The sequence below is a fragment of the Capra hircus genome, chromosome 29 (assembly GCF_001704415.2).
Source record: "Capra hircus breed San Clemente chromosome 29, ASM170441v1, whole genome shotgun sequence".
NCBI lineage: Eukaryota > Metazoa > Chordata > Mammalia > Artiodactyla > Bovidae > Capra > Capra hircus.
In genome coordinates this window covers 8,936,675-8,949,285 of record NC_030836.1, presented here as the reverse complement: position 1 = coordinate 8,949,285, position 12,611 = coordinate 8,936,675, and the positions used below count along the sequence as shown (strand labels likewise).

General features: G+C 43.8%; 1 protein-coding gene across 17 annotated transcripts in view; it reads right to left on the bottom strand.

Annotated features, from left to right (window-relative positions):
- Window positions 1-3,263, bottom strand: part of PICALM (phosphatidylinositol binding clathrin assembly protein) — a 97,313-nt gene extending 94,050 nt beyond the window's left edge. For 3 of the 17 annotated variants that reach the window (XM_018043099.1, XM_018043101.1, XM_018043107.1), the window contains exon 1: window positions 2,773-3,261. In XM_018043099.1, coding sequence (XP_017898588.1) covers window positions 2,773-2,902 — 130 coding nt within the window. In that variant the 5' untranslated portion in view covers window positions 2,903-3,261. Of the gene's footprint in view, window positions 1-2,772 lie in introns of all 17 variants that reach the window. The other 14 variants (XM_018043112.1, XM_018043113.1, XM_018043117.1 and 11 more) reach the window with 7 other exon arrangements.

Here is a 12,611-nt window from a genome sequence, read left to right as displayed (position 1 = left end):
AAAGTCCTAAGCATATTTTTATTAACTACTAACATTTAAAAAATGAAACCACTTTCATTAGGCTCAACTAATTAAGCAACAGTTTCTCAGGATATTAAAAGGTGGAACAACAGAACTAAGCCTTCACTAGAAAAATTTCTAAAAGAGGAAAAGTTATATCTGCAGTAAAGCCCTAAAAGTCCATGGTGTCATATGGCTGAGTCCCTTCACTGTTCACCTGAAACTACCATAATTTTAAATTATATATGTTAATCGACTATACTCCAATACGAAACAGAAGGTTTAAAGTTTGGGGGGGAAAAAATGTCCATGTCAAAACCCAAAACTATTTGTGAAAGCCTTTTGAATTTTCTCTAACTATGTTAAAGTGTGTAAGGCAAGAGGGTGTTTAGAAAAGCCACTCATTGGTCAGACTTTAGTTAAGTGTATTTTATTAATGGAATTGGTTATATAGGTGTTTTAAGCAATATAGGGAAGACAATATTAGTGTATTTTTAAAACTTCATTTGAAAAAAATGAGAGTAGTGGCACCTTATCTACACAGATTTTAAAAAAAAAATCAAACATTATCAGCAATATTCAAGTTCTAAACAAGTAGGAATGTATAAACACAGCGGTGGTAAAGAAAAAGAACTACAAACGTGCAATTACCCATACCAAACATAATCCCAGTTCAATTCTGCAGTAGCTTAAGAGAAAAGGCTAACATTTAACATTCATAAAACCACAAGCAAGTCTCACTCTCCTAAACTTACCTAGCCTGTTTTCTGACCTTTTCCACAATGTGTTAGAACTGCAACATTTTAAATAAGACAAAAATCTTTAAAAAGACTTTTAAAACCGCTATCTATTCTTGTTATAATTTATCATTTTGAAGTGAGAGAAGAGGGTAACAGTTCACAAAGTCACAAGTAGTTTCTGTAACACTGAAAACAAGAAACAGAAACCAACCTCACAAAAGAATTGTTAGGGCAACCATAGACTGAAGAGAAGTAAACAGTAAAAATGTCTATTCCAAATATCAGATAATCAAAAAAGCACTTACGGCTTCATAATGCATTTTAAAGAATTTTCCGTTTATGAAAGTGTCACCATTCAAATAACATTCTGAATTCCTTAAAACAGTCTAGGATTGACGGTTTAACAAGCAACCTGCAAGAACCGCACATCAGAAAGAACCACCGAGCAGTAATAATGTTTTTTTAAACTTTTCCACAAGGAAGGAACAAGTCACAATGAACAATGGGTTTGTCTGTAGCAATAACTTGTTCTAACAGTACTTCAGGAGCAAAGCGTCTTGGAAGAATTCACATTTTGTGCATTTTTTTTATAAAAGCGCAAACCTTAGGGCCAAAGTCCAAGCGAGAAATTAAAACAGGACTCCAGTCAGTGAATTCTCTTTCAGGACATGCTCACTCTTGCTTCAAACAGTAAAGCAAAGTAACTTTCATGGAGGATAAAAGTCAGTCAGGCTTCTGTGTCCAATAGCCATTAAAAAAAAAAAGGAACTTATTTCTTAACTATGCCTTTTCGCCCATGTTTCCCTTAAAGTTTCAGGTCAAAGCTCCACCGTATCAAAGATTTGAGTAATCCACTGATCTTTGTACCCTGAGGTAAAGGAGTGGAATAAAAAAGGATATTACAGGTGGCTTCCAGGTTTGGAAGAAGTTGGGAGGAGTTATCTGGAGTAACTGTATTCGTCAGTGAATGGTGTAATGTTATGCCGTGTAAGAAAAGCTAGTCTCCCAAAAGACAACCAGCATAAAATAGAACGGAGTCCAAACTCAAGCATCACCAAATACTTTTCAACAGTATTTAAAAGACGTATGTTATTTGAGGGTTTGATTACTAATCCACTTTGAATTCCAATAGTCTACGCTTCACTAAAGCGTCTAAACTGAAACCGCCAGGTTTAACAGCTCTACTAGAACTGACACCAAAATCAGCAAACATTTTTCCGTATCCCCATCAGACAAAAAAAAAAAAAAAAGGAGGTGGGGGTGCGCCTGACATTCACAACTTATTCCAGTCCGAAGCAAGAAAACACAATGGCTAAACTCCACCAGGGGTGATTAAAAATCCCGAATTTCCCACGAAGCTGTCCCCACATCAAGGAAATCCCTTTACTTTCACGATCCTAAAAAGAAAAATAGTCCAGGGGAAGGGGAAAAAAAAAAAAAAAGTCCGGGACTGAGTTATAATATTTACAATGAGACGAGGGGAACTTAAATAAAGCTACGGAGGCGAAGAAAGGTAACCGAGAGGAGGAGGAAAGGTGGATGAGAAAGCGGGGGGGAGGGAAGGGACGGGAGAGGCTGGCGGAGCAGAGAGCGGGGACTGTCCCTTCGGGGGGAGGCAGCCCTCGGGGGCTGCGGAGAAACGGGGGGGTCCGGGCGCTCACGGAAACCCCGAGGAGGCTGCTGCGGGAAACAATGGGGCGCTGAGGCCGGGAGCCGGCGGCGGGGAGACGCCGGGGAGCGGGCGGATGGGTGCGGAGAGAGGACAGAGGGCTGCGCCAGGACCGGAGGCGGCCGGGGGGCGAGGGGCGAGGTGGGGGGCGACCGGCCGGCTGCGGCGGGGGCCCCGGGGACCCGGGAGGCGACGGGCTTGTCAGGGACGGTCCAGACCGGGAACGGAAGCCGTGAAGGCAGGTGTGGAGGCGAGAGACACAGAGAACACGGCTCCGGGAGGGGAACCCAGGACCCGCCGGGCCCCGAGGAGACGGCAGCTGAGGGAAGAGGCAGCGTGAGACGCGCGGGGGCCGTCACTCACAGTCTAGGTGCTTCTTCTTGGGCCCCATGATCTCGTGGGTCGTGGCCTTGCATACTGTCTTGGACACGGCGGAGCCGGTGACACTGTGCTGGGCGGCGGTGATCCGGTCCGTCAGGCTCTGGCCGGACATCTCTGCGGCTCCTCCGCCAGCCCTCCCGCTCGGCAGCCGGCGGGGAACTGGCACCCCCAAGCGCCGGAGGGCCCCCCGCCGCCCCCCGCCCCCGCCGCACCCCCTTAACCCCGCACCGGCCCCCCTCCTCCTCCGCCTGCCGGCTCGGGGCGGGGCTCAGGGCCGCGCGCCGCCACCCGGACCGGAAAGAGCCGGCTCCGGTCCGCCGCGGGGTCAGGCGCGGCGTCGGCTACTCCGCCGGCCCCCGCCTCAGTTTCAGCTCAGCCCTCCCCTGGTCAGCTGGAGCCCGGCAGGGCGAGAGGCACAGGCGGCTGCAGGAAAATGGCGGCGCCAGGCTCCTCCTCGGAGCTTTCCGGGCTGCCCCGGGTCACGTGACGCGGGCACCGCCCCTCCTCCTCCTCCTCCTCGTCCTCCTCCTCCGCCCGCCCCCTTTCTCCCTTCTCAGTCCTCTTCGGCACCCGCCCTCCCTCGCTCGGCGAGGGCAGAGCGGGGCGGCGCCCGCGCGTTACGTGGTGGAACCCGCCCGGCGGGCGCAACAGGAGGCCCGCCCGCGGGGGAGGGGGGAGGGGGGAGTGCGCGGCCCGCCGCGTCACGTGACGCTCCCTGCCAACAGGTCGCCCGAGGCCGGGCTCGCGGGGGTCACAGAGAGGGGGGCGGGGTCACTGTGGGGGCGGGGTCACAGAGAGGGGCGGGCTCACGGGGAGGGGGCGGGGCTTGCGGCTGCGCCCCTCACCCGCCTCCGGGGTGTCCCAGCGTTTGGTCGGAAGCGACGGTGTGACAAAGAGGAGGTGCGGCCGCCTCCTCAGCCCCTCCCTGAGGAAGCGGGTGTCGGAGCTCCCGGGGCTTTTTTTCGTTGTAGAATCAAGAACGGGGTGTTCAATGATGCCCCACGCCGCCCCTCCGAAGCCATCCTCCTGGCTTTAAGGGCAAGGCTTCCGTCGACCCATTCTCAGGCCTCTCCCTCCAGTGGGCATTGAAACTCTGACTGCTTCCTGACCCAGGAGGGTTAGGTTTTTTGTTTTTGTTTTTGTTTTTCTTTTCCTCACCCTTTTTCTTGAGAGGCTTGGAAATAGCACCTGTTTTTGTTGTTTCTCTGAAAACGCGACGCGTTGATGCCAGTCTATATTTGAATACTAATAGACCAGGGTTCTCTTGGGGCGTCAAATACGACAGGAAACACATAGCTTCACTGGAATTTCAAAAGGGAAGTAGTAGGATGATGTCACCAGAGATTAGCTTGACCCTACAAGGGCTGACTGCTGTGGTGATTAAAGGTCCAGACCATAGAAGGAAGTGAGAGGGTGGTAAATGGAGACGTCCCATTCAGAGAACCCAGACATCACCACCTGGCATCTGCCCCTGGTTTAGTCTTTGTTCTCTTTGGCCTCTTTTCTCTTACATAAACCAGATTTTCAGGGAAAGAAGACACTGAAACCGTCCTGTGGGCACTTAGAAAAGTTACTATATCCTGTGAATCTGTTACAGGAGATCCAGATCTCTTAAAGTGTTAAAATGTTATTAGGGCCCCACTTGCAACACTAAGTTTAAGGATAAATTTTTAAACCTCTGTGAACGTTAATTTACCATGTAGTCCTTTGTAGTCTTGCTAGTTTCATATGAAATGCTAGCATACTCAGAGTCTGTGTACACCATCTGCCAGCCAAGTCCGGAATACTGTGCTTCAGTCTGGTGACTCTCAGAAGATGCAAAGCTAATAGATAGTTAACATTTTGTGTGTCATCATGAATTTTGTGGTCTCTTCTCATTCCCTTTCCCCTCTTTTTTATTTCATGATGGCTGGTGAAATTCTGCAGCACTGTGCTTTTGCCAAGAACATAAAGTGCTTAAACCAGCAGGCTTCATCTTTCTCGAGCCAGCCCAAATTTCTCAAAACTGTAATGACTTCCTTCAGTACATCTGCAACCTGCCTGTCGTTTGGTGCCCAGTTAGCTGCCCTGGGTCCATTGGGCTGTGGAGTTACCCAATTTTCAAGACATCCTTGCAATTCTTCTCTGGGTTCTATTTAATAAGTTACTGGGTGGTCTCTGTGCTGGTACACCCACAGTGAGATCAACAGGAGCTAAATCAGTAGATAAATACTTCATCTTTAGGGAAAATCTAAAAGTTATTCCTAAACACTCAGAAGGCAACATGTATGTTTTGCATGCTATGAATTCTAGCAAAGTATTTCACCGTTACTTCTACCAAAGAGATTCTTACAAAGCACCTTTATTCAAATAACTGTGGACATGTTCCCTTTACTAATAAACTAGCTTCTATTAGAAATATCACCGTACTCTTTTTCAAGGATATATTTTAGAAGTTTCCAAATATGTAAATAATTAGTGATCTTTGGAGAGATGTATAATTGTGGACTAAACTATATGAAGCGATGTAGATGGTGGAGAAATGCTCTAAGAATAGGAATTATTGACCTACTCTTTCTTATATGCTCTTCTGTATGTTCCACTTTCCTTGTTCTAGCCAAGAAATAGCTTTTCCTGAAGTTCCACGGATGCCTCAAACCCACTATGGCCAGAGCTGAATTTCTCTTGCTGTTGCCCATTTTACATCCTGAACCCATAGTGATCTCCTGTATTCCTTGTTTCTGTTAATGGCCTCACCACCTGCCCTGAAGTCCAAACCAGAAAACTGTGATTCGTTCTCAGCTCTCTTCTCTCTTATCAAAGAGATCCAACCAGACCATTCTAAAGGAGATCAGCCCTGGGTGTTCTTTGGAAGGAATGATGCTAAAGCTGAAACTCCAGTACTTTGGCCACCTCATGCAAAGAGTTGACTCATTGGAAAAGACCCTGATGCTGGGAGGGATTGAGGGCAGGAAAAGGGGGCGACAGAGGATGAGATGGCTGGATGGCATCACCAACTCGATGGACATGAGAACTGAACTTAACTGAAACCTGTACTACTTCCATTCCCTCTAACTCATCTTCCGTTTTCTCAGTCAGTTCAGTTCAGCTCAGTCGCTCAGTCGTGTTTGACTCTTTGCGACCCCATGAATCGCAGCACGCCAGGCCTCCCTGTCCATCACCAACTCCCGAGTTCACTCAGACTCATGTCCGTTGAGTCGGTGATGCCATCCAGCCATCTCATCCTGTCGTCCCCTTATCCTGCCCACAATCCCTCTCAGCATCAGTGTCTTTTCCAATGAATCAACTCTTCGCATGAGGTGGCCAAAGTATTAGAGTTTCAGCTTTAGCATCATTCCTTCCAAAGAAATCCCAGGGCTGATCTCCTTCAGAATGGACTGATTGGATCTCCTTGCAGTCCAAGGGACTCGCAAGAGACTTCTCCAATACCACAGTTCAAAAGCATCAATTCTTCGGTGCTCAGCCTTCTTCACAGTCCAACTCTCACTTCTGTCTCCTACACCACTTCTATTGCCTTAGTTCCAGGCTATGATCTCTTTCCCATGTAGGCTGTTCTAGCTGATTTCTCTTTCTCAAACCTCAACTCTCCAATCCAGATCATTCTGAACCTAAAATCTAATTATCTTTTCTTTGCATGAAAACCCTTCTCTATAATCCTTGTTGCTGTTGCTGCTGCTGCTAAGTCGCTTCAGACGTGTCCGACTCTGTGCGACCCCGTAGATGGCAGCCCACCAGGCTCCCCTGTGCCTGGGATTCTCCAGGCAAGAACACTGGAGTGGGTTGCCATTTCCTTCTCCAATGAATGAAAGTGAAAAGTGAAAGTGAAGTTGCTCAGTCGTGTCCAACTCTTAGCTACTCTAGAGGATAAAAATTCAGGACTCTCAGCCTGCCATCCAGGCCCTTCATGATCAGTAGCCCGTACCTAACTGATGCTCATTGAGCCTCATGTCTTCCCAGGCCTCCACATGCACTCCAGCCGGTATCACACTGCTAGTCATACTTGGATATGCCATCCAGTCAGCAGTTTCCTTTTGTTGCTCTTGTAGTAGTCTGTACATCCTTCTGCTATCAAATTATTTTAATTTTTATTGCACTAGCCACTGAGCAACTGAGCACTGATTATACTAGCATGGGGTGCTGGCAGAGATATCTTCTTGGTAGCATTGTGGCTGATGCATAGTAGGTTTGTTTTTAGGTTTGTCTTAGTCACTCAGTCATGTCTGACTCTTGTTGCAACGCCATGAACTGTATGTAGCTCACCTGGCTCCTCTGTTCACGGGATTTTCTAGGCAAGAATACTAGTGTGAATTGCCATTTCCTACTCCAAGGGATCTTCCTAACCCAGTGGGATCGAACCCACATTTCTTGTGTCTCCTGCATTGGCAGCCCAATTCTTTACCACTGAGCCAACTGGGAAGCCCAACACATAGTGAAAGTGAAAGTGAAGTCACTCAGTCGTGTCCGACTCTTTGTGACCCCATGGACTGTAGCCTACCAGGCTCCTCTGTCCATGGGATTTTCCAGGCAATAGTACTGAAGTGGATTGCCATTTCCTTCTCCAGGGGATCTCCCCACCCCAGGGATTGAACCCAGGTCTCCCACATTGTAGACAGACGCTTTACCATCTGAGCCACCAGGGAAGTCCTTAGACATAGTCAAATGCTGGTTGAATGAATGAATGAAAACATTCTGAAGTCGCCGATTGGGAAACAACACTCCAAACCTCTCATTTAATAAAACCTGCCCATTTTTTCACATTAAGAGCATAATTGTCAGGTTATGGACAGTAATTATGTATTATGGGCGGCAGGTAAACATAGTTATGTCCATCCTATCATTATCCATATGGAGCATCGTCCATATTTCAGTACTGTATTAATTCATTCACTCTTTCAAAAAATATGTATTGAACAGCTGTTGTGTGTAAGGCACTGTTCTGGGTGCTGAACACTGTTTTAACAGAGAACCCATTAATTCTTTGGGAACTAATAACTCTCAACTTTGATCATCAACTTGAAAGTCTCTGTGCTTTCATTGTAAATGAACAGAACCCAAAACAGAAGAAAGGAAGAATTTGAATAGGACATGATATTTCCTAAGCTAAGCTAAGTCACTTCAGTCGTGTCCAACTCTGTGCAACCCCATCGACAGCAGCCCACCAGGCTCCCCCGTCCCTGGGATTCTCCAGGCAAGAACACTGGAGTGGGTTGCCATTTCCTTCTCCATGAAAATATTCCATAAATGAATTTCAGTAACTCTTAAACATTCCACAAAATTTTCTAAGAACCTGTGAGAGTATAATACCTGGCAATCCTCTCTAAAACAGAAATTCACCTATCTGCTACATTACTGCTGATGATCTGAAATGTACATGATCTCTAAAAAATAACAGTACTGAATAAAACTGAAAGGATCATCCAAGTTCCTACATAATACCAAAGTATTTATCCAGGATTACTGAATAAATCATAGCAATTTGGTATCCTTTTCAGAAAAAAAAATCTCAGAACTTACAAGCATGTGGCATTGATATTTCCTAAGGTTCCCTAAATTGTAAAGTATATTGTAGAGAGGTATGAGGGACAGAGGAGGGAGAAACAGTGTTTTGAATGCTTTTTGTGTGCTAGGAACACTACATGAATTTTTTCATTTAACTCTCGTTACTATAACTCTGGGTTTCCCTGGTGACTCAGTGGTAAAGAATCTGCCTGCCAATTCAGGATACTCAAGTTCAATCCCTGGTCCAGGAAGATCCCCAAAAGAAGGAAATGGCTCCCCACTCTACTATTCTTGCCTGGAAAACCCAATGGACAGAGAAGCCTGGCAGGCTACCCAGTGCATGGGGTCGCAAAGAGTTGGACACAAATGAGCAAATAAACAACAACAACTATAACTCGAAAAAGTTTTGTGCCACTTAATACAAGGAGTGAAAAAGTTTAAATGTTTGTGCAATTTTACTCTATTGCTTAAAAAGAATCTTAGAAGTCTCAGAATTCCACAAATACTCAAGTGGTAGAAGCAAGATTTAAAAACTCATTGTCTTATATACGCACTACTATGTATAAAATAGAATACTAATGAGAGCCTAATGTATAGCACAGGGAATTCTGCTCAGTGCTCTGTGATGACCTAAACAGGAAGGAAATCTGAAAAAGATTGGCTCTATGTATCCGTATAGCTGATTGACTTTGCTGTATAGTAGAAACTCACACAACATTGTAAAGCAGCTATATTCCAACAACAAACCTCATTGTCTTTCCGTTACTTTATCTAGATCTTTACACGAAGACTTAAGTTACTACCATATAGATTAAGTTCATTCGACAAATACTTGCTGGCCTACTCTGTGCTAGGCATTGCTAGATGCTAAGATATAATAATGTATGAGACAAACGTGGTCTCCATTCTCAGGATTCTTACACTATTTTAGATAACAACAGAGGAGAAAAATAAGTGGGGAGAAGAAAATACGCTGTACCTAAAGAATCTTTATGAGGTCTGTAACTTTTGAAGTAAGAAAGTGAAGGAGAAAAAGAATACGGAAGAGAGGATTAACCAGAATTTTTACCTTTATTTTAGTTAAGCCCGTGCCCCAATTCAAAGAATCTACCAGTTCCCTGTTCCCACTCTTCTTAGACATTAATGGTAAACTAAATTATAATCTTTTGACATTCTATTAGCTAAGCTGACATGAACACCTTGGCAACCTCTTCACCTCTCGCCTTTTTATGTTTATGCTTCCTGATGCTGCTGAATCAGTTAAAGATTATAATCTTATATAACCTTAGTAAGTACTTTTCTTTGAATGTGGCTGAGTTCTCTGGCTAGAACCTCCAAACAAGGACTTCACTTCCAAGCTGACTTCCTTATTCAGGCTCTCAGCCTACATCCTTGTGATAAGAACAGTTACATGCTACTGTGTTGATTCCTTAGCCTGTGCTAAACACACTGCATTTTTTTTCTCAGTGAAACCCTGAAACAACCTCATGATGGAAAGTAGCAGAGACACCTTTGAATTCCCCCAAAGTCTGTTTCCTTTTCTTCTGCGCACACATACTATGATTCCCAGCCTCCTTTGTAATTAGTTGGGGTCATGTGACTGACCTGATACACAGTGGATTGTGGACAGAAACAATGAAAGCCATATATGGTTTGGCCCACAAAACCTCTAAAACTTCCTGCAAGTGCATCATATTCTCTTTATTTACCTACCAGCAGAATGAAGATTTCAAAGAATCTAGAGGAAGTCAAAATGGAAAAATAGAAGCCTGGGGCCCCGAGTTAGTCTTTAGAGGAATCCTGCCCCAGAGAACTGCATGAACAGGAACACCTGTGTTGGATTTTACTTGCCTTATTAAATTACGCCTCTAAAATTTTGATGCTGTGTTTTATAGTAGTCCCTTAGATAGCAAGGAGATCAAACCAGTCAGTCTTAAGGGAGATCATCCCTGAATATTCACTGAAAGGACTGATGCTAAAGCTAAAGCTAAACTCCAGTGTTCTGGTCATCTGATGCGAACAGACGACTCATTGGAAAAATCCCTGATGCTGGGAAGGATCGAGGGCAGAAGGAGAAAGGGCATCAGAGGATGAGATGGTTGGATGGCATCACTGATGCAGTGTGAACATGAACTTGGGCAAAATCCAGGAGAGGTGAGGGACAGGGAAGCCTGGCGTGCTGCAGTCCATGAGATCGCAAAGGGTCGGACACAACTGAACAACAACAACAACAAAATTACAGTAGTAATTAACTACCCTACCAAATACTCTTTTCTCTCCATTTTACTGATAAAGAGATTGATGCTTAGGGAAAGTTAAGCACCCTTATGGTCCAGCTGGTGAAGAATCTGCCTGCAATGTAGGAAACCTGGGTTCAATCCCTGAATTGGGAAGATCCCCTGGAGAAGAGAAAGACTACCCACTCCAGTATTCTGGCCTGGAGAACTCCATGGACTGTATAGTCCAAGGGGTTGCTAAGAGTCAGACAGGACTGAGCACCGTCACTTTCTCACTTATATTAGGTGGGAGAGCAAGGGTTAAATATCAGGTCTGTCTTACTTTAGAGCCTGGCGTTTCACTGCTTGAGCTTCTCATGATACTATTTTATGTACTCCTAAAGTTTTATTAAAATTTTAGTACACACCGCTTCACATAGCAAGCAGAAAAGACAGTAATAAGGGTGACCATCAGGTTCCTCTACATATCTGAGGGTCTTTTACTATGTCTTTAACTCACTCCTGCCACATTCTCCTTTCTTCCAGGTATGTTAATTATATAATCTCAACATGAATTACAGTGTATTGGGACCTTTTATACCTCTTGAAAATGACATGTGGACTAGCTATTAAATATAATCCTTCTGTTAAAAGCAAAGACTAACCAAACCTTTACCCTGAATCATCATCGAAAACTCTAATCGTGAAGCAGAATAAAAATAAGATACTTGAGCTGTTAAGTACCTGGGGTCCATTCTTCTCTGTAATCTTAAGAGGCTGAATAAAGTAATAATGTATTACAGCATGCAACACTGATCATGTTGCATGCTGTAAACGCAAAAATAGATCAGAGTTTCAATTTAATAATAAAATTAGTATATTAAATTTTGACTAGTAAGTATCAATAAAATTGAGGAGATTTATTCATTCATTTGAGGCAATGGTAGAAATATCAGATTTGGAGTCAGACACACTTAAGTTCAAAACTTGGGCAAGTTACTCAGCTTCCTCACATATAAAACAGGAATCATAGCAAATATCTTACAGATTTCTTGTCAGGATTAAAATAATGTACAGTTGTAGCCTTTTTTAGATTCGACATATAAGCGATATCATATTTGTCTTTCTCTATTTGACTTACTTCACTTAGTATGACAATCTCTAAGTCCATCCATGTTGCCATAAATGGCATTATTTCATTCTTTTTTATGGTAGAGTAATATTCCATTGCATGTATGTACAAATGAACTTATCTACAAAACAGAGTTATACATGTAGAAAATAAATTTGTGGTTACCAGTGGGTAAGGGATAGGGAGGGATGAATTGGAAGATTGGAATTGACGTGTACACACTACTATATATAAAACAGATAACTATTAAGGACATGCTGTATAGCACAGGGAACTCTCTCTACTCAATACTATGTAGCAGCCTATACAGGAAAAGAATCTCTAAAAAGAGTGGATATGTGTTTATGTATAAGTGATGCACTTTGCTGTACACCTGAAACTAACACAACATTGTAAATAAACTATACACCAATAAAGATTTTAAAAATTAAATGAAATAATGTACATAAAAAACTAGTACAATGCTTGACACACAGTTGTTACTCAGAGAATAAACTCATTCAATAAACATTTACTCAGAATTTGCTGTGGGCAAAACCCTCTACTAGAGTCTCAGGATACAGACATAGATTAGACAAAATGTTAGTGTAATGTACAATTGACCTTTGAACAAGATGGATTTCAACTTCACAAGGCCACTTATACCTAGATTTTTTTCAGTCAATACACCTACAGCACTACACAGTCTTTGGTGGGATGAATCTACAGTGCAAAGGTTTGACTGGAAAGTTACACTTGGATTTTCAGCTTGGCAGTGGGGTGGAAGGCGGAGGGTAACTCTTGCCTTCTTCAAGAGTCAACTAACTGTATTAAGTAGTTTGATAGAAGTATGCCTACAGTACTATAAGAACAAAGAAAGATGACACCTAGTTCTTCCTGGTGGGATCAATAAAGGTTTATCAGAGTCAGTGACATGTAAACAGTCTTGAAAGTGATTAGAAATTGTGAGGGAATAAAGGAAAAGTTATTCCAGG